The sequence below is a fragment of the Bombina bombina genome, chromosome 4 (genome assembly GCF_027579735.1).
Source record: "Bombina bombina isolate aBomBom1 chromosome 4, aBomBom1.pri, whole genome shotgun sequence".
Lineage (NCBI taxonomy): Eukaryota > Metazoa > Chordata > Amphibia > Anura > Bombinatoridae > Bombina > Bombina bombina.
Window position 1 is genome coordinate 1,133,159,324 of NC_069502.1, and position 19,902 is coordinate 1,133,179,225.

At 40.0% G+C, this 19,902-nt stretch overlaps 1 protein-coding gene across 1 annotated transcript in view; it reads left to right on the forward strand.

Moving 5' to 3' along the window:
- Positions 1-19,902, forward strand: part of SPATA17 (spermatogenesis associated 17) — a 498,577-nt gene that overhangs the window by 41,542 nt on the left and 437,133 nt on the right. Inside the window, exon 2 of the mRNA XM_053712503.1 lies at positions 8,505-8,555. Coding sequence (XP_053568478.1) covers positions 8,505-8,555 — 51 coding nt within the window. The remainder of the gene's footprint in view (positions 1-8,504; positions 8,556-19,902) is intronic.

The window sequence follows — 19,902 nt, forward strand, 5'->3', positions numbered from 1 at the left end:
CAGACAGCATGCATCGGCACCCGGGGTCAGCCAGACAGCGCACCAATCAACGCATGCTGTTGCCACCACCAGAATGCCGTCATTGCAGAGCTCAGCAGTGTGGCTTTTGTTTTTTGTGTCTACCTCTGACAACAGCGATGCCATTTGCAACCTGTGCCAAAAGAAACTGAGTCGTGGGAAGTCCAACACCCACCTAGGTACAACTGCTTTGCGAAGGCACATGATCGCACATCACAAACGCCTATGGGATCAACACATGAGTACAAGCAGCACACAAACTCAAAGCCGCCATCCTCCTCCTGGTCCAGCATCTTCAGCCACGTCAACCACTGCTGTCCTCCTTGCCCCCTCTCAACCATCCTCCACTCTGTCTCTTGCCTTGAGCAGTTCCTGCTCATCTGCCCACAGTCAGGTGTCTGTCAAGGACATGTTTGAGCGTAAGAAGCCAATGTCACAAAGTCACCCCCTTGCCCGGCATCTGACAGCTGGCTTGTCTGAACTCTTAGCCCGCCAGCTTTTACCATACAAGCTGGTGGAGTCTGAGGCGTTCCAAAGATTTGTAGCTATTGGGACACCGCAGTGGAAGGTACCCAGCCGAAATTTCTTTGCACAAAAGGCAATCCCCAACCTGTACTCGATTGTGCAAAAGGAAGTAATGGGATGTCTGGCACACAGTGTTGGGGCAAGGGTCCATCTGACCACTGATACCTGGTCTGCAAAGCATGGTCAGGGCAGGTATATCACCTACACTGTGCATTGGGTAAACCTGCTGACGGCTGCCAAGCATGGAATGCATGGCTCTGCAGAGGAGTTGGTGACACCGCCACGACTTGCAGGCAGGCCTGCTGCCACCTCCTCTACTCCTCCTACTCCATCCTCTTCCATAACCTCCTCGGCTGAGTCCTCTTCTGCTGCTGCGTTTTGCTCCACATCAACGGCACCCCCCAGCTCCCCAGGTACTATTCCACATCCCGGATACGGCAGTGTCACGCCGTCTTGGGGTTGACTTGCCTGAAAGCAGAGAGTCACACCGGACCAGCACTCCAGTCCGCCCTGAACGCACAGGTGGATCAGTGGCTGACTCCGTACCAACTGGAGATCGGCAAAGTGGTTTGTGACAACGGAAGAAATTTTTTGGCGGCATTGAATTTGGGCAAGTTGACACATGTGCCATGCATGGCACATGTGTGTAATCTGATCGTACAACGCTTTGTGCATAAGTACCCAGGCTTACAGGACGTCCTGAAGCAGGCCAGGAAGGTGTGTGGCCATTTCAGGCGTTCCTACACTTCCATGGCGCACTTTTCAGATATCCAGTGGCAAAACAACATGCCAGTGAGGCGCTTGATTTGCGACAGCCCGACACGTTGGAATTCAACCCTCCTAATGTTCAACTGCCTGCTTAAACAAAAAAAAGCCGTTAACGAGTATTTGTATGACCGAGGTGCTAGGACAGTCTCTGCGGAGCTGGGAATTTTTTTGCCACGTTACTTGACGCTCATGCGCAATGCCTGTAGGCTCATGCGTCCTTTTGAGGAGGTGACAAACCTAGTCAGTCGCACCGAAGGCACCATCAGCGACATCATACCATTTGTTTTCTTCCTGGAGCGTGCCCTGCGAAGAGTGCTGGATCAGGCCGTAGATGAGCGTGAAGAGGAAGACTTGTGGTCACCATCACCACCAGAAACAGCCTTACCAGCATCACTTGCTGGACCTGCGGCAACGCTGGAAGAGGATTGTGAGGAAGAGGAGTCAGAGGAGGAATGTGGCTTTGAGCAGGTGGAAGACCAAACACAGCAGGCGTCCCAGGGGGCTTGTTGTCACCTTTCAGGGACCCTTGGTGTTGTACGTGGCTGGGTGGAGGAAGAAACCTTCAATGACATCAGTGAGGACAAGGAACGGGACATGGCTAGCTTGGTATCCAACCTTGTGCAAATGGGGAGTTTAAGGTTGTGCAAATGGACTGTTTGCGGTTGTTTGCGGTGCGTTAAACGGGGAGTTTGGTCTGTCACTGTGAAGCGGGCGTAACCCTTACACTATCTGATCGATACAACATCATAACTGATGTTTTAAAGCATGTTATTCCAAACAATTTAGGAATGTTAGGTGATTTATGCCCTTTATGGATTAAAACCAGACTCTGCATCAACTATGTAATTTTCCATGGGAGTTTTGCCATGGATCCCCCTCCGGCATGCCACAGTCCAGGTGTTAGTCCCCTTGAAACAACTTTTCCATCACTATTGTGGCCAGAAAGAGTCCCTGTGGGTTTTAAAATTCGCCTGCCTATTGAAGTCTATGGCGGTTTGCCCGGTTGGCCCGTTCGCGAACATTTGCGGAAATTCGCAGTTCGCGAACGGAAAATTTTATGTTTGCAACATCACTAATTATATTATGATCCTGCTCCAATATTGGAGATGTGAAATAATTGAAAAGAAATGTGTTGTTTCCCAAGAATAAAACTTCAACAAACTAAACGTAATTTTTTCTTGCTATAATGACCCTTTAAGGGCCAGATTATAAGCGGAGCGCTGACAGTTATGCGTGAGCGAAAAGGAGTTTATCATGGGTGTTTGCAGATGTCTGGGGCGAGATTATATATACGGCGCAGGCTTCAGCCCAACTGCTGGAACCCGCGTCACCCGTAATTTCACCTTGCACACCGTGGTATCACATATACAGCACCAGCAGTTCGGATAAACTAGTGATATCCAGAAATGTGCGTAAATACACATTTCTGGAGTCGCCAGTGATTTACGGCACTTTAGAAACTGCCGGCACCTAAGAAAAAAAATAAAAAAATAAAATCTCCCGTAAAAGTCTAACCCGTCTCCCAAAAATAAACCTGACATGTAAAACCCCTATATCCGCAATCCCCCCACATCGCAACTAATAATAAATGTATTAACCCCTAAATCGACAACTCCCACAACGCAATATGCCTAATTAACCCCTAATCTGCCATTCACCCACATCGCAATCAACCTAGTAAAAGTATTAACCCCTAAATCCGCCAACCCCAACATCGCAAACTACCTAATAAATGTATTAACCCCTAATCTGCCATTCACTCACATCGCAAAGTACCTATTAAAACAATTAACCCCTATTCCGCCATTAACCCACATTGCAACAAACCTTATAAATCTTTTAACCCCTAATCCGCCAAACCCACACAATGCAATAACCCTAATAACCCTAATAAAACTATTAACCCCTAATCCGCCAAACCCCCACAATGCAAGAACCCTTAACCCCTAATCTGCCAAACCCCCACAATGCAAATAACTAATTTAATTACTAAACCCCCTAACCTAACACCCACTAAATTAACTCCAAATTACATAAATAATAAAATAAAAAATTATAATTAAAATAAAAAATCCTAACATTACTTAAAAAAATAAACCTAAGATTAAATTAAAATAAATTAATCTAAAATTACCAAAAATAAAAAAAGTCTAACATTACAGAAAATAATAAACAAAATTATCCAAAATAAAAAAATTAAACCTAATCTCTATGAAAATTAAAAGCCCCCTAAAATAAAAACACCCTCTAATCTAATGCTAAACTACCAATAGCGTTAAAAAGGACTTTTTGAAGGGCATTGCCCTAAATTAAATAGCTCTTTTGCATTTAAATTTTTTTTTAACTCCCCCCAACAGTAAAACCCACCACCACCCACCAAACCCCCCAAAATAAATAAACCTAACACTAAAAAAACCTAAATTACCCATTGCCCCTAATGGGGCATTTGTATGGGCATTGCCCTTAAAAGGGCATGCAGCTCTTTTACTGCCCTTAAAAGGCATTTAGCTCTTTTACGATTTCCCATTAAAATCCTAATCTTAAAAAAAAAAAAAAAAAAAAAAAAAAAAAATCCTAACTCTAACCCCCAAATAGGTACTTACCGTTCCTGAAGTCCGGCGGAGAAGGTCCTGTTCCAGTCGGTGAAGTCTTCTTCAAAGCGGCCGACATCTTCTTCCAAGCAGAAATCACTTCCTTCTTCATCAAGGACCAAGCCATCGCGGAGCGGAGATGAGCGACGAACAGGATCGGTGACCGCGGATTTATGGAGCGTGGAGGATCCTCTTCGTATGATCGCCACCGTACACTGAATAGTGAATTCAAGGTACGCATTTAAATATGGCGTCCCTTTCATTCCTATTGGCTGATTTGATTCTTCAAATTCAAATCAGCCAATAGGATGAGAGTTACTGAAATCCTATTGGCTGTTCAAATCAGTATTAGATTAGGGGGTGTTTTTCAAATCAGCCAATATGATTTCAGTAGCTCTCATCCTATTGGCTGATTTGAATTTGAAGAATCAAATCAGCCAATAGGAATGCAAGGGAAGCCATATTTAAACGCATACCTGGAATTCACTATTCAGTGTACAGCAGCGATCGTACGAAGAGGATCCTCCACTGTCCATGGCTCCGCGCTCATCTCCGCTCCATGCTGGATTGGTTCTGGATGAAGAAGGAAGTGGTCCCCGCTTGGAAGACGATGTTGGCCGCATGGAAGAAGAACTCACCACCTGGAAAAGGACCTTCTTCGTCGGACTTCAGGAACGGTGAGTACCTATTTGGGGGTTAGAGTAAAAAAAATTTGTTTTGTTTTGTTTTTTAGATTAGGGTTTTAATGGGCAATCATAAAAGAGCAGATTGCCCTTCTAAGGGCAGTAAAATAGCTGAATGCCCATACAAATGCCCCTTTAAGGGTAATGGGTAATTATAGGGTTTTTAGTGTTATTTTTTTTTTATTTTGGGGGGTTTGTTGTGTGGGGGGTTTTATTGTTAGAGGGGGGACTTAGTATTTTTTAAGTTAAAAGAGCTGTTTAATTTAAGAAAATGCCCTTAAAAAGGCCCTTTTAATGGCTATTGGTAGTTTAGTATTAGATTAGGGGGTGTTTTTATTTCTTTCCTAAGATATGGTGAGTCCACGGCATCCTCAAATATTGTTGGGAATGTCACTCCTGGCTAGCAGGAGGAGACAAAACGCACCACAGCCAAGCTGTTAAGTATCACTCCCTTTCCAACAAACCCCAGTTATTCTCTTTGCCTTGGGTGCAAGGAGGAGGTGAAGTTTTGGTCTGAAGAAGATTTAATTTATTTCACTTCAATCAAGATTTAATTATTTTGAAAGCCAGAGTAGGTTTCCTCTGATCTTTCCTTTCAAGATTGGGTTTAGCCGTACTCCACGTTAGTCTCTTCAGTAGGGCAGTGGTGGCTTTTAAGCAGTTAGGAACTTGTGGGGTGGGCCTCACTGCGATTTCCTAACATGTTGCTGCCCCTGTATAGAAAGCCAGAGTAGGTTTACTCTGTCCTTTCTTTTTTTTTATCACAGGTCTCTGTGAGGAGTGGCTTCCTCTCATTTTCGGGTGAGCTGTCTTCCTGCCAGACAGCTAGAGGTGCAGGTAAGTGCCTTTTGTCTTCTGGTCTTCTGGGGCTAGGAGGCTGGCACTGAATGGATTAAAAGCTCTATGCACTTAATGTGGGACACAAATCCTTTATAAAGGAGGTTTAATGTCAGGGAGCAGGCACTGATCTTGTGACTAAACTGAGTTAGGTTTAATTTTTGTTATTTTGGATAATTTGGTTTATTATTTTATGCAATGTTAGACTTTTTTATTTTCTGTAATCTTAGATTAATTAAATTTTTTATTTTTTTTAGTAATGTTAGTTTTTTATTTTAATTGTAATTTAGCATTTTTTTAATTTAGGTAATTGGGGTTTATTTAGGGGGTGTTAAGTTAGGGGGCTTAGAAATTTAATTAGTTATTTGCATTGTGGGGGTTTGGCGGATTAGGGTTTAATAGATTTATTAGGATTATTGCGTTGTGTGGGTTTGGCTGATTAGGGGTTAATCATTTTATTAGGTTTATTGTGTTGTGGGTTAATGGCAGATTAGGGGTTAATAGTTTTATTAGGTTTATTACGTTGTGGGTTAATGGTGGATTAGGGGTTAATAGTTTTATTAGCTTTATTGCGATGTGGGTTAATGGCGGATTAGGGGTTAATACATTTATTAGGTTTTTTTGCGATGTGGGTTAATGGCGGATTAGAGGTTAATATACTTTATTAGTTATTGAGGTGGGGGTTGGCGGTTGACAGGTAGATAGATATTGCGCATGCATTAGGTGTTAGTTAATATTTTTAGGCAGTTATGGGAGTTACGGTGCTCACATTTTCAGCGCAAGGCTTGCTGTGCCTGCCTATGTGTGGCGAGGTGAAAATGGAGTAAAATTTCTTAATTTTCGCTGTGTATGTCCTTGTGCTAAATATGTGATACCGATTTGCCGCGCGGTTCTGGTATGTTATGGGAGTAAAAATTGCGGGCAACGGGTAAAATATATACGTGATACCAAACCGCTTTTGCGGGCGACACTGCATATGTAATCTTGTCCCTGGTTTATTGCTCGTATAACAAGTTAAAAATAAACGCTATCACTTGAGCACAATTGAAGTTAATGTGTCATCAGAGCTCTGGTTAACTGTTTCTCGAAAACAAAAAAGTGTCACAAAACACATAAAAAATACATTATAAAGTACAGTTACACTCATGATAGCACAATCTAATAAAGATTATTATCTCAGGTGTTAGAAGAGAAAGCCTGCAGAGGGCTTTAACATAGAGATACATACATAGACATGTCTAAAGAAGCAGATGTGCATAGCCACACATCAGCAGCGAGCTCTGTCGTGCATTTCTGCTTCTGAGCCTACCTAGGTATGCTTTTTTTAAAAAGGACACAAAGAGTACAAAGTAGATTGAAAATTCTCTTAAAATTGCACACTATATCCACACCATGAATAAGTATTTCTTCAAATCCAGTGCAAGGTCAATTTTCATCAATGAGTGGCCGGTTTTTAAAAATACTTTTAAAAACAGGGGCACTTTCATTGATGAAAATTAACATTGCACTGGATTTGAAGAAATACTTACCTTTTACTCCTGCAAAGCCGGATCAACGATCTCCCTCCTTCTTCCTGCTGTAGACCACAGCAATGACAAAACTGGCTTCCTCCAATCACAGCCAGGCATCACGAGCTGGACGCTCTGGGGTGCAAGCCATGATTGGAGGAAGCCGGTTTTGTCATTTCTGACGTCAGTACAGAGGAACTGAGGCTGGGATCAGCGATCCGGCTTTGCAGAAGTAAAAGGTAAGTATTTCTTCAAATCCAGTGCAATGTAAATTTTCATCAATGAAAGTGCCCCTGTTTCTAAAAGTATTTTTAAAAACCGGGCACTCATTGATGAAAATTGACTTTCACTTTAAGAGCTTTCTGCTTGTTTCAATATCAACAACTTTAATATAACTTTTTCATGCAAAAATAAAAAAAGATTTAAATGTTTAAATAGTGCTCTTTAATATAGAATGGTAATTTATTTAAAAAAACAAAAACTTTTAGATACTAAAAAAGAAATTATGACTTTGATGTCCATTTAAAGTATAATATTGCAAGAAGGAAATTGTGCATCACTTTTTTTTGTTGTCACATTTTATAACGAAGCAAGTCTTTATTGAAACCTTTTACAAAAATGCATCCTTTAGCATTCCGTCTCTTTCTCCCGCTCTACAAACTGAAACTGTTATTCAATGCTTATTCTGTTGGCCTTCAGAACAGTCTTCAGCACATTCTGTTGCAGTACGTTGCAGTACGTTGCAGCCCTTTCTGGCAGCCAAGGGGTTAAGTGCACCTTAATTAAGCGGCAGGAATAATGCCGCTCTGGATGTAATGGAGAAAAGAGAATGTAAAATGAAGCGGCATCATTGTGTTCATTTGTAAATAACATATTGCAGCCAACTGCTTCTTAATTGCACAGACTGTTGATAAATAATCCAGTCCTGCTGCTCTCCACAGACAATTTGCTTTGGATCAGTCTAGGCAATTCAAATAACACTAATTATTTATGATTTTATGATGTTAAAATGAATATTAAATGAAACAAAATTCCCAAGGATTACTCGGGTGGCAGCTAAGTACATAACATTTTGTACAGATGGTTGGGAAGACACATTTTTGCTCCATCACTGCGTCTGTATCCTTGAAGGATTTCGACTGAAGACAGCATATCTTTGAATTTTTCATTAAACCAGACGTCTTGAAATATGAATTCCTTTTATGTTTCTGTGAGTTTTGGGTAAAAGAGTCTAAGTGAATAAATCATACAATCCTAGGTGTCACTACTACTTGTGAATATTTCTCTTTGTTATCCTATTCTCAGTATAGCATCATTGATTATCAAACTCAGCGGAGAGCGTTTTATGGTCATATATCTCCATTAGCGCCTACTTTGACTGTCATAGATTTTTCTGGTTAAGACTGCATTATGTATTAGCAGACCCATCTTTTCAATACAAAGTTTGATATTATTCTCAATGTGTGAAACTCATATTATGTTTTATGTATAGAGTTTCTTATCTTTTATATGTAAAAATAGGAGCTGTGTCTTTGTATAGCTGAATTATAAGCCATCCTTTTCTTCTTTCACAGACAGCGTACTTTATTATGAAGATGAATTTCTACAATGAAATGGCTGTCAGGGTAAATATTTCTTTACTTGTTATACAAATGAAAAGTCAATTGTGATCTGAATTTACTTTTTAGAAAATAAGTAAATTAGATTAACACATAAATGATTAGGAAGCTTGTAAGGAACAAAAACAACATATAAATGAAATGCAAAACTTAATTTAAATTAAAGGCAGATGGATAAACCCCTCACTTGTGACATAGTTCTGCAAATTATTGCCCTTTGTGGCAGCCAATGTGTTTAAACCATGGAAATAGCAATAAAGTTATATATAAAAGTATAATGTATGTTTGTGCAATGTATGTGCAAACTGTGTTTAAACGGACGCTATAAACAAAATTCTATCACACATATAAAGGAATACAAATGAAACAGAAATATTATTACATGAAAAAGGCATTAAAAAGCTGTATGGATTAAAGTTAGCTAAAAAATATGTTTTCTCCAACATAGGTGTGTCCGGTCCACGGCGTCATCCTTACTTGTGGGATATTCTCTTCCCCAACAGGAAATGGCAAAGAGCCCAGCAAAGCTGGTCACATGATCCCTCCTAGGCTCCGCCTTCCCCAGTCATTCTCTTTGCCGTTGCACAGGCAACATCTCCACGGAGATGGCTAAGAGTTTTTTGGTGTTTAAATGTAGTTTTTATTCTTCAATCAAGAGTTTGTTATTTTAAAATAGTGCTGGTATGTACTATTTACTCTGAAACAGAAAAGAGATGAAGATTTCTGTTTGTAAGAGGAAAATGATTTTAGCAACCGTTACTAAAATCGATGGCTGTTTCCACACAGGACTGTTGAGATGAATTAACTTCAGTTGGGGGAAACAGTGAGCAGACTTTTGCTGCTTGAGGTATGACACATTTCTAACAAGACTTGGTAATGCTGGAAGCTGTCATTTTCCCTATGGGATCCGGTAAGCCATTTTCTTAGTTTTAAATATAAGAATAAAGGGCTTCACAAGGGCTTTAAAGACTGGTAGACATTTTTCTGGGCTAAAACGATTACTTTATAAGCATATTTAATGGTTTATAACTTTGAAGAGTTATTTTAATCTTGGGAATTCTGTTAAAAAAACGGCAGGCACTGTATTGGACACCTTTTTCACTGGGGGCCTTTTCTAGTCATAGGCAGAGCCTCATTTTCGCGCCACTAATGCGCAGTTGTTTTTGAGAAGCAAGACATGCAGATGCATGTGTGAGGAGCTCAGATCCACTGAAAAAGCTTATTGAAGGCGTCATTTGGTATCGTATTCCCCTCTGGGCTTGGTTGGGTCTCAGCAAAGCAGATACCAGGGACTGTATAGGGGTTAAATGTAAAAACGGCTCCGGTTCCGTTATTTTAAGAGTTAAAGCTTTCAAATTTGGTGTGCAATACTTTTAAGGCTTTAAGACACTGTGGTGAAATTTTGGTGAATTTTGAACAATTCCTTCATACTTTTGCACATATTCAGTAATAAAGTGTGTTCAGTTTAAAATTTAAAGTGACAGTAACGGTTTTATTTTAAAACGTTTTTTGTGCTTTGTTATCAAGTTTATGCCTATTAACATGTCTGAACCATCAGATAGACGATGTTCTGTATGTTCGGAAGCCAAGGTTCCTCTCCATTTAAATATATGTGATGAATGTGACAAACAAAGTAGGGACAATGATGCCACTGATAATAATGTTGCCCAAAATGATTCCTTAAGTGAGGGGAGTAAGCATGGTACTGCATCATCTCCTTCTATGTCTACACCAGTCTTGCCCACTCAGGAGGTCCCTAGTTCATCTAGTGCGCCAATCCTCCTTACTATGCAACAATTAACGGCTGTAATGGATAATTCTATTAAAAACATTTTAGCCAAAATGCCCACTTATCAGCGAAAGCGCGACTGCTCTGTTTTAGATACTGAAGAGCATGAGGACGCTGATAATAATGGTTCTGACATGCCCTTACACCAGTCTGAAGGGGCCAGGGAGGTTTTGTCTGAGGGAGAAATTTCAGATTCAGGAAAAATTTCTCAACAAGCTGAACCTGACGTTATTACATTCAAATTTAAATTGGAACATCTCCGCGCTCTGCTTAAGGAGGTGTTATCTACTCTGGATGATTGTGACAATTTGGTCATTCCAGAGAAATTATGTAAGATGGACAAGTTCCTAGAGGTCCCGGTGCCCCCCGAAGCTTTTCCTATACCCAAGCGGGTGGCGGACATTGTAAATAAAGAATGGGAAAGGCCCGGCATACCTTTTGTCCCTCCCCCTATATTTAAGAAATTATTTCCTATGGTCGACCCCAGGAAGGACTTATGGCAGATAGTCCCCAAGGTCGAGGGGGCGGTTTCTACTCTAAACAAACGCACCACTATCCCTATAGAAGATAGTTGTGCTTTCAAAGATCCTATGGATAAAAAATTAGAGGGTTTGCTTAAAAAGATGTTTGTTCAGCAAGGTTACCTTCTACAACCAATTTCATGCATTGTTCCTGTCACTACAGCAGCGTGTTTCTGGTTCGAAGAACTAGAAAAGTCGCTCAATAAAGCATCTTCTTATGAGGAGGTTATGGACAGAGTTCAAGCACTTAAATTGGCTAACTCTTTTACCTTAGACGCCCTTTGCAATTAGCTAGATTAGCGGCGAAAAATTCAGGTTTTGCTATTGTGGCGCGCAGAGCGCTTTGGCTAAAGTCTTGGTCAGCGGATGTGTCCTCCAAGAACAAATTGCTTAACATCCCTTTCAAGGGGAAAACGCTGTTTGGCCCTGACTTGAAAGAGATTATTTCAGACATCACTGGGGGAAAGGGCCACGCCCTTCCTCAGGATAGGTCTTTTAAGGCTAAAAATAAAACAAATTTTCGTCCCTTTCGCAGAAACGGACCAGCCTCAAATTCTACATCCTCTAAGCAAGAGGGTAATTCTTCTCAAACCAAGCCAGCCTGGAGACCGATGCAAGGCTGGAACAAAGGTAAGCAGGCCAAGAAGCCTGCTACCGCTACTAAGACAGCATGAGATGTTGGCCCCCGATCCGGGACCGGATCTGGTGGGGGGCAGACTCTCTCTCTTCGCTCAGGCTTGGGCAAGAGATGTTCAGGATCCTTGGGCGCTAGAAATAGTTTCTCAAGGTTATCTCCTGGAATTCAAGGAACTACCCCCAAGGGGAAGGTTCCACAGGTCTCAATTGTCTTCAGACCAAATAAAAAGACAGGCATTCTTACATTGTGTAGAAGACCTGTTAAAAATGGGAGTGATTCATCCTGTTCCATTAGGAGAACAAGGGATGGGGTTTTACTCCAATCTGTTCATAGTTCCCAAAAAAGAGGGAACATTCAGGCCAATTTTGGATCTCAAGATCCTAAACAAATTTCTCAGGGTTCCATCGTTCAAAATGGAAACCATTCGGACAATTCTTCCTACCATCCAGGAGGGTCAATTCATGACCACGGTGGATTTAAAGGATGCATTTCTACATATTCCTATCCACAAGGAACATCATCGGTTCCTAAGGTTCGCCTTTCTGGACAAGCATTACCAGTTTGTGGCACTTCCATTCGGATTAGCCACTGCTCCAAGAATTTTCACAAAGGTACTAGGGTCCCTTCTAGCGGTGCTAAGGCCAAGGGGCATTGCAGTAGTACCTTACTTGGACGACATACTGATTCAAGCGTCGTCTCTGCCACAAGCAAAGGCTCATACGGACATTGTCCTAGCCTTTCTCAGATCTCACGGGTGGAAAGTGAACGTAGAAAAAAGTTCTCTATTCCCGTCAACAAGAGTTCCCTTCTTGGGAACAATAATAGACTCCTTAGAAATGAAGATTTTTCTGACAGAGGCCAGAAAATCAAATCTTCTAAGCTCTTGTCAAGTACTTCATTCTGTTCTTCTTCCTTCCATAGCGCAGTGCATGGAAGTAATAGGTTTGATGGTTGCGGCAATGGACATAGTTCCTTTTGCGCGAATTCATCTAAGACCATTACAACTGTGCATGCTCAGAGTCACGACCGACGCCAGTCTGGTGGGCTGGGGCGCGGTCTGGAAACCCCTGAAAGCTCAGGGTCTATGGTCTCGGGAAGAATCTCTTCTCCCGATGAACATTCTGGAACTGAGAGCGATATTCAACGCTCTCAAGGCTTGGCCTCCACTAGCAAAGGCCAAATTCATAAGGTTTCAATCAGACAACATGACGACTGTTGCATATATCAACCATCAGGGGGGAACAAGGAGTTCCCTGGCGATGGAAGAAGTGACCAAAGTAATTCAATGGGCGGAGATTCACTCCTGCCACTTGTCTGCAATCCACATCCCAGGAGTGGAAAATTGGGAAGCGGATTTTCTGAGTCGTCAGACATTTCATCCGGGGGAGTGGGAACTCCATCCGGAAATCTTTGCCCACATAACTCAATTATGGGGCATTCCAGACATGGATCTGATGGCGTCTCGTCAGAACTTCAAGGTTCCTTGCTACGGGTCCAGATCCAGGGATCCCAAGGCGACTCTAGTAGATGCACTAGTAGCGCCCTGGACCTTCAACCTAGCTTATGTATTCCCACCGTTTCCTCTCATTCCCAGGCTGGTAGCCAGGATCAATCAGGAGAGGGCTTCAGTGATCTTGATAGCTCCTGCGTGGCCACGCAGAACTTGGTATGCAGACCTGGTGAATATGTCATCGGCTCCACCATGGAAGCTACCTTTGAGACGGGACCTTCTTGTTCAAGGTCCGTTCGAACATCCGAATCTGGCCTCACTCCAACTGACTGCTTGGAGATTGAACGCTTGATTTTATCAAAGTGTGGGTTCTCAGATTCTGTCATTGATACTCTTATTCAGGCTAGAAAGCCTGTAACTAGAAAAATTTACCATAAAGTATGGAAAAAATATATCTGTTGGTGCGAATCGAAAGGATTCCCATGGAACAAGATAAAAATTCCTAAGATTCTATCCTTTCTACAAGAGGGTTTGGAGAAAGGATTATCTGCAAGTTCTTTGAAGGGACAGATTTCTGCTTTATCTGTTTTACTTCACAAAAAGCTGGCGGCTGTGCCAGATGTTCAAGCTTTTGTTCAGGCTCTGGTTAAAATCAAGCCTGTTTACAAACCTTTGACTCCTCCTTGGAGTCTCAATTTAGTTCTTTCAGTTCTTCAAGGGGTTCCGTTAGAACCCTTACATTCCGTAGATATTAAGTTATTATCTTGGAAAGTTTTGTTTTTGGTTGCAATTTCTTCTGCTAGAAGAGTTTCAGAGTTATCTGCTCTGCAGTGTTCTCCTCCTTATCTGGTGTTCCATGCAGATAAGGTGGTTTTGCGTACTAAACCTGGTTTTCTTCCGAAAGTTGTTTCTAACAAAAATATTAACCAGGAGATAGTTGTGCCTTCTTTGTGTCCGAATCCAGTTTCAAAGAAGGAACGTTTGTTGCACAATTTGGATGTAGTTCGTGCTCTAAAATTCTATTGAGAGGCTACAAAGGATTTCAGACAAACATCTTCCTTGTTTGTTGTTTATTCTGGTAAAAGGAGAGGTCAAAAAGCAACTTCTACCTCTCTCTCTTTTTGGCTTAAAAGCATCATCCGATTGGCTTATGAGACTGCCGGACGGCAGCCTCCTGAAAGAATCACAGCTCATTCCACTAGGGCTGTGGCTTCCACATGGGCCTTCAAGAACGAGGCTTCTGTTGATCAGATATGTAAGGCAGCGACTTGGTCTTCACTGCACACTTTTACCAAATTTTACAAATTTGATACTTTTGCTTCTTCTGAGGCTATTTTTGGGAGAAAGGTTTTGCAAGCTGTGGTGCCTTCCATCTAGGTGACCTGATTTGCTCCCTCCCATCATCCGTGTCCTAAAGCTTTGGTATTGGTTCCCACAAGTAAGGATGACGCCGTGGACCGGACACACCTATGTTGGAGAAAACAGAATTTATGCTTACCTGATAAATTACTTTCTCCAACGGTGTGTCCGGTCCACGGCCCGCCCTGGTTTTTTAATCAGGTCTGATGAATTATTTTCTCTAACTACAGTCACCACGGTATCATATGATTTCTCCTATGCATATTCCTCCTTTACGTCGGTCGAATGACTGGGGAAGGCGGAGCCTAGGAGGGATCATGTGACCAGCTTTGCTGGGCTCTTTGCCATTTCCTGTTGGGGAAGAGAATATCCCACAAGTAAGGATGACGCCGTGGACCGGACACACCGTTGGAGAAAGTAATTTATCAGGTAAGCATAATTTCTGTTTTATACGGCAGTATTAATATTCTCCCACAGTTACATTTGTGTACATTGACAATCCTCCACAAATCGGGCAAGAACAAGTATGTTTCGATTATACATTTATCAATAAATTGTAATGAATTTTAAACCACCATTTTTTACATGAAAATATGTTTACAATGTCTCTTTAACTGATGTTAACACATCCATGAAACCCAACATATTTCTTTCATGATTCAGATAGAGAATACAATTTTAAACAACTTTCCAATTTACTTCTATTATTTAATTAGCTTCCTTTTTTTGTTATCCTTTGCTGAAAGGTTTATCTAGGAAAGCCCAGGAGCACCAAAGAACCTAGGTTCTAGCTGCTGATTGGTGGCTGCATATATATACCGATTGTCATAGGCTCACCCATGTGTTCTTTTAGAAACCAGTAGTGCATTGCTGCTCCTTCAAGAAATTATACCAAGAGAATGAAACTAATTTTATTATAGAAGTAAAATAGAAAGTTGTTTAAAATTGTATTCTCTATCTGAATCATGAAAGAAAAAATTGGGGTTTCATGTCCCCTTAAGGAAGCACCATTGGTACTGAGTACAGGTATCCCACAGCCACCAACTATAATGTATCCAAACAAGACTGCACTCCAAGCTATCTTCTCCAAAATAATTTACTCAGATTAGCAAGCACAAGAAACATTGGGTATGTTAGAGCCATAAATCAGAGCAAGGTTTCAGGGCTCTCACTGATGACACGTCATGCTTTATAAACCGTTATCAAATCCCAACACCAAAATAACTTACAATAGAAAAGTATGGGGAAAAATAAGTTAAACATATATCTACATTTCAAAAATGAATGTAATAAAAAAAGTGTTGTGTTTTTCACATTTTCTACATATCCTAACAGCAGCTGTCAGTAAGAAGCTGTGTATATGCTGCAGTAACTACAGAGGGGAGAGAATTCCTCTTATCAGGAAACGTATCTAGGAAAGATGTTTGCTTATAACTCCTTTATTTCAGGTCTCCTTCTTCTTTGCTATGCTGTGAGACCTCCTATAACCTTCTCCTGAGAGTATACAATTCACCTCAAGCACTTTTACAAAATTTATCTGGTTCCACCCTAAACAGTCACTCTACTCTTCAGTGTTCAGCCTATATTAGACAATGAAGTGATACAAAACATGTTATCATTCAAATCTGTAGATAGGAGACAGCACTTACCACTTTAACAGGCATATAACTGCAGGAATGCCACTTCTAACAATGTAAAAAATAATTTAGAAAACAAATTCCAGGTACTTTTTGTTTATTTAAAAAAAAATTCTGTCCTTTTAGCATGACAAAAATCCTAGAAGTGGCTTGAATTATTGTCCTTCTTTGTATTTTGGACTGTGGTGAGTTAAAGGTCCAGTTTTAAAAAAAAATACAAAATAATGAAAAATGTTGTGTATTTTGCATCATTTCTTTCATGTAATTAGCAAGAGTCCATGAGCTAGTGACGTATGGGATATACATTCCTACCAGGAGGGGCAAAGTTTCCCAAACCTTAAAATGCCTATAAATACACCCCTCACCACACCCACAATTCAGTTTTACAAACGTTGGCTCCCATGGAGGTGGTGAAGTAAGTTTGTGCTAGATTCTACGTTGTTATGGGCTTCGCAGCAGGCTGGAGCCCGGTTTTCCTCTCAGAGTGCAGTGAATGTCAGAGGGATGTGAAAAGAGTATTGCCTATTTGAATTCAATGGTCTCCTTCTACGGGATCTATTTCATAGGTTCTCTGTTATCGGTCGTAGAGATTCATCTCTTACCTCCCTTTTCAGATCGACGATATGCTCTTATATATACCATTACCTCTACTGATTCTCGTTTCAGTACTGGTTTGGCTATCTACTATATGTAGATGAGTGTCTTAGGGTAAGTAAGTCTTATTTTTTTATGACACTCTAAGCTATGGCTGGGCACTTTCTATGTAAAGTTCTAAATATATATCTTTAAACTTCTATTTGCCTTGATTCAGGATAATCAGTATTCCTTTAAAATTCAGACTGTCAGTTTCATTATTTGGGATAATGCATTTTAATTCAATTTATTTTTCTTTACCTTGAAAATTTTCAATTGATAATTTTTCCCTGTGTGCTGGCAGAAAATGTTTCTTTTTATTGTGTCATTCTTGGCGCAGACTTTTTTGGCGCAAAAATTTCGTCATTTCCAGCGCCGTAGTTGACGCCGGAAGTTGTATTCTGTTAATACGTCATTTTTGACGCATGTGTATTCAGACATTTTTTTGTGCCAAAAAATGTGGGCGTCGGTTCTGGCGTCAGAGGATGTGGCGTCATACTTGGCGCCAAATATATGGGCGTTGTATTTAGCGCCAATAATGTGGGCGTCATAGTTGGCGCCAAAAAATGTGGGCGTATTTTTTGTTTCACTTTTTTTCCTCACATTATTTATACCTCACTTTTTTATTGCTTCTGGTTTCTAGAAGCTTATTATTTTGCATTCTTTTCCCATTCCTGAAACTGTCATTTAAGGAATTTGATAATTTTGCTTTAAATATTGTTTTTTTTTTTATTACATATTGCAAGATTTCACTGTTCCTGTTTCAAAACAATCTAAGAGGATTTCTGTTGACTGAGTTCAGTCCTACCAAAGCTAAGTTCATTTATTTTTAATGTTATGAATGTTTATCTTTAGCTATGGTTTGTAATAAGTTATCATGATAAACTTTTACATGCAGAATCCTTTAGTATTTATGCTTTATATATTGCCATTCTTTTTACATCTTATGTACAAATAATATTTAGAAGATTTATAAAAAATATTTTTCTGATTCTATTTTAAAGGCTTTGTCTGACATCGTGCCTTCTAATAAAATTTTTAGGTCTTTTTCAAACTTCTTTTTTAATTATTGAAGTTTCAAATGACCAACAACATACTGATTTATCCTTCTCTGATGATGTTTTTTCTCATTCAGAATTTTCTTCATCAGATATTGACACTAACAAATCTACTTTTTTATTTTATTTTTTTATTAAGTACATTTGTTCTTTGTTGAAAAGGTGTTGATTATTTTGGATATTTAGGTAACTAGTTCTTTTTCAAGACTAGCTAACACTATTTCTGCTTATTTATTCTTCTGTGTTTTCAGAGGTTTTTTTCCAATTCCTCATACTAGGGAATGGAATAGGCTGAGAATTTTCTTTTATTCCTTCTTCAAAGGTTTTAAACTATATTCTTTGCCGGCAGTTAAATTCAATTTGGAGGGTTCTCTAATTTATTGGGGCTATCTCTACTCCTACTAATTATGCTATTGTTTCTATAGTAAAATAGTATTTATTTTCCTTTAGATGGTTGTATCTTATTTATGGAAAATTATTTAGTTTCAGGTACTTTTCTTGGACCTGTGATTTATTTGGATGTTGCAATTGCTTCATTTTTTCTGTTTAGTTTAAGATCAAGTATCAGATTATGATTTATTTTAGCATTGTTAAAGGGACAAAATTTACTAGACTAGGTGCTGTTGCATTTGTCTTGTTGTTTTGCATTTATTGATTATGCAAGTCCACTGTATTGACTGGTCCTTTAACTGGACTATCATGCTAATAATTTAATTTGTGTTTTCATTTTATTGAATATTTTCGCAAATGAGGTTTAATCTATGTCTTTAGCTGTTTTAGCTAGAAGAATTTTGTGATTTCTAAAAATCCATATTTCTTTTGTTCTAAGATAATCAATTATTTGTTTTATAATTGGATTCAATTCTTAACTGTTACTCTGGGTTTCAAGATTGCGTTCTAAGACTAAAACTTTAAGCTTATTCTAGTTTGGTTGTTCTTATTAAGGAACAAATTCCTGAATTCTTTCCCAAGTAACATGTTTTTAATTGGAAATTTTTCAGTTCAAAATCAGCTCCCTAAAATTGCGATGTACGTGCCGTATTCCAGCTTGGCTGGCAAGGGGCAGGTTAAGACTTTTTTGAAATTTATTTGGTTCTATTCGGTCCAAAATTTCTTTGATTTTATTCCAGTAAGGCTAACACTTTAAGTATGTTTCGGTCCTATATATTTTGGGTACTGTTGAAGCATGGCTGATCACCCATGGGGTTCAAGCGCTGCTCAGACCTGGAATCTTCTGGGGTATTTCTTCCAGTTCCATTTTTAGGAACTGGGTTTTGGCGTTTTATTCAAACTATTCTGCCTTTTTTTGGTCAGTGATAGCATTATATGTTTTCATTATATACAATAAATGCATATTTTCATTTCTCTTACATTGGTGTATCCAGTCCACGGATTCATCCTTACTTGTGGGATATTCTCAATCCCTACAGGAAGTGGCAAAGAGAGCACACAGCAGAGCTGTCCATATAGCTCCCCTCAGGCTCCGCCCCCCCAGTCATTCTCTTTGCAGCTCTAACAAGTAGCATCTCCACGGGAGTGTAAAGGGAATGTGGTGTTAGTTTGTAGTTTTTTATTCAATCAAAAGTTTGTTATTTTAAAATAGTGCCGGTTTGTACTATTTACTCTGAGGCAGAAAATGATGAAGATTCTGCTGAGAGGAAAATGATTTTAGCACCTTGTAACTAAAATCCATTGCTGTTCCCACGCAGGACTGTTGAGTACAGGAAAACTTCAGTTGGGGGGAACAGTTTGCAGGTTTAACTGCTTTAAGGTATGTTTCAGTCATTTTTTTTCTAGTCAAGACTTAGTAATGCTAGAAGACTGACAAAATCCCCATGTGGGAAAGGTAAGCCATATTCTGAGACTTAGTATAGAAGGAAGGCTTATTTGTAAGGGCTCAAAACACTGGTGGACACTGTTAAGGGGCAATCGATTATTTTTTAAGATAATCTGACATTATACAAGTTTTATATTGCATTTATAACACTTTGTGGGGTTTTATTCCGCATGGCATATATTTAGACACCTATTTTGGCTTGGGAAGGCCCCACAAACTCCTGAGGGAAGATGGAGGAGGCCTGAATTTCGCGCCTCAGTTGCGCAGTTGTTTTTACAAACAGCTTCATGCAGATACATGTGAAGGGTCCAAAGATTACTTGAGGACTTCAGAGAGGTTTATTTTCGATCAAAACTAATCCCCAAGGAAGGTAGGACACAGCAAAGGCTGTGGCATGGTTAATTTGCTCCGGTTTGGGCAGTAGGGGGTTAA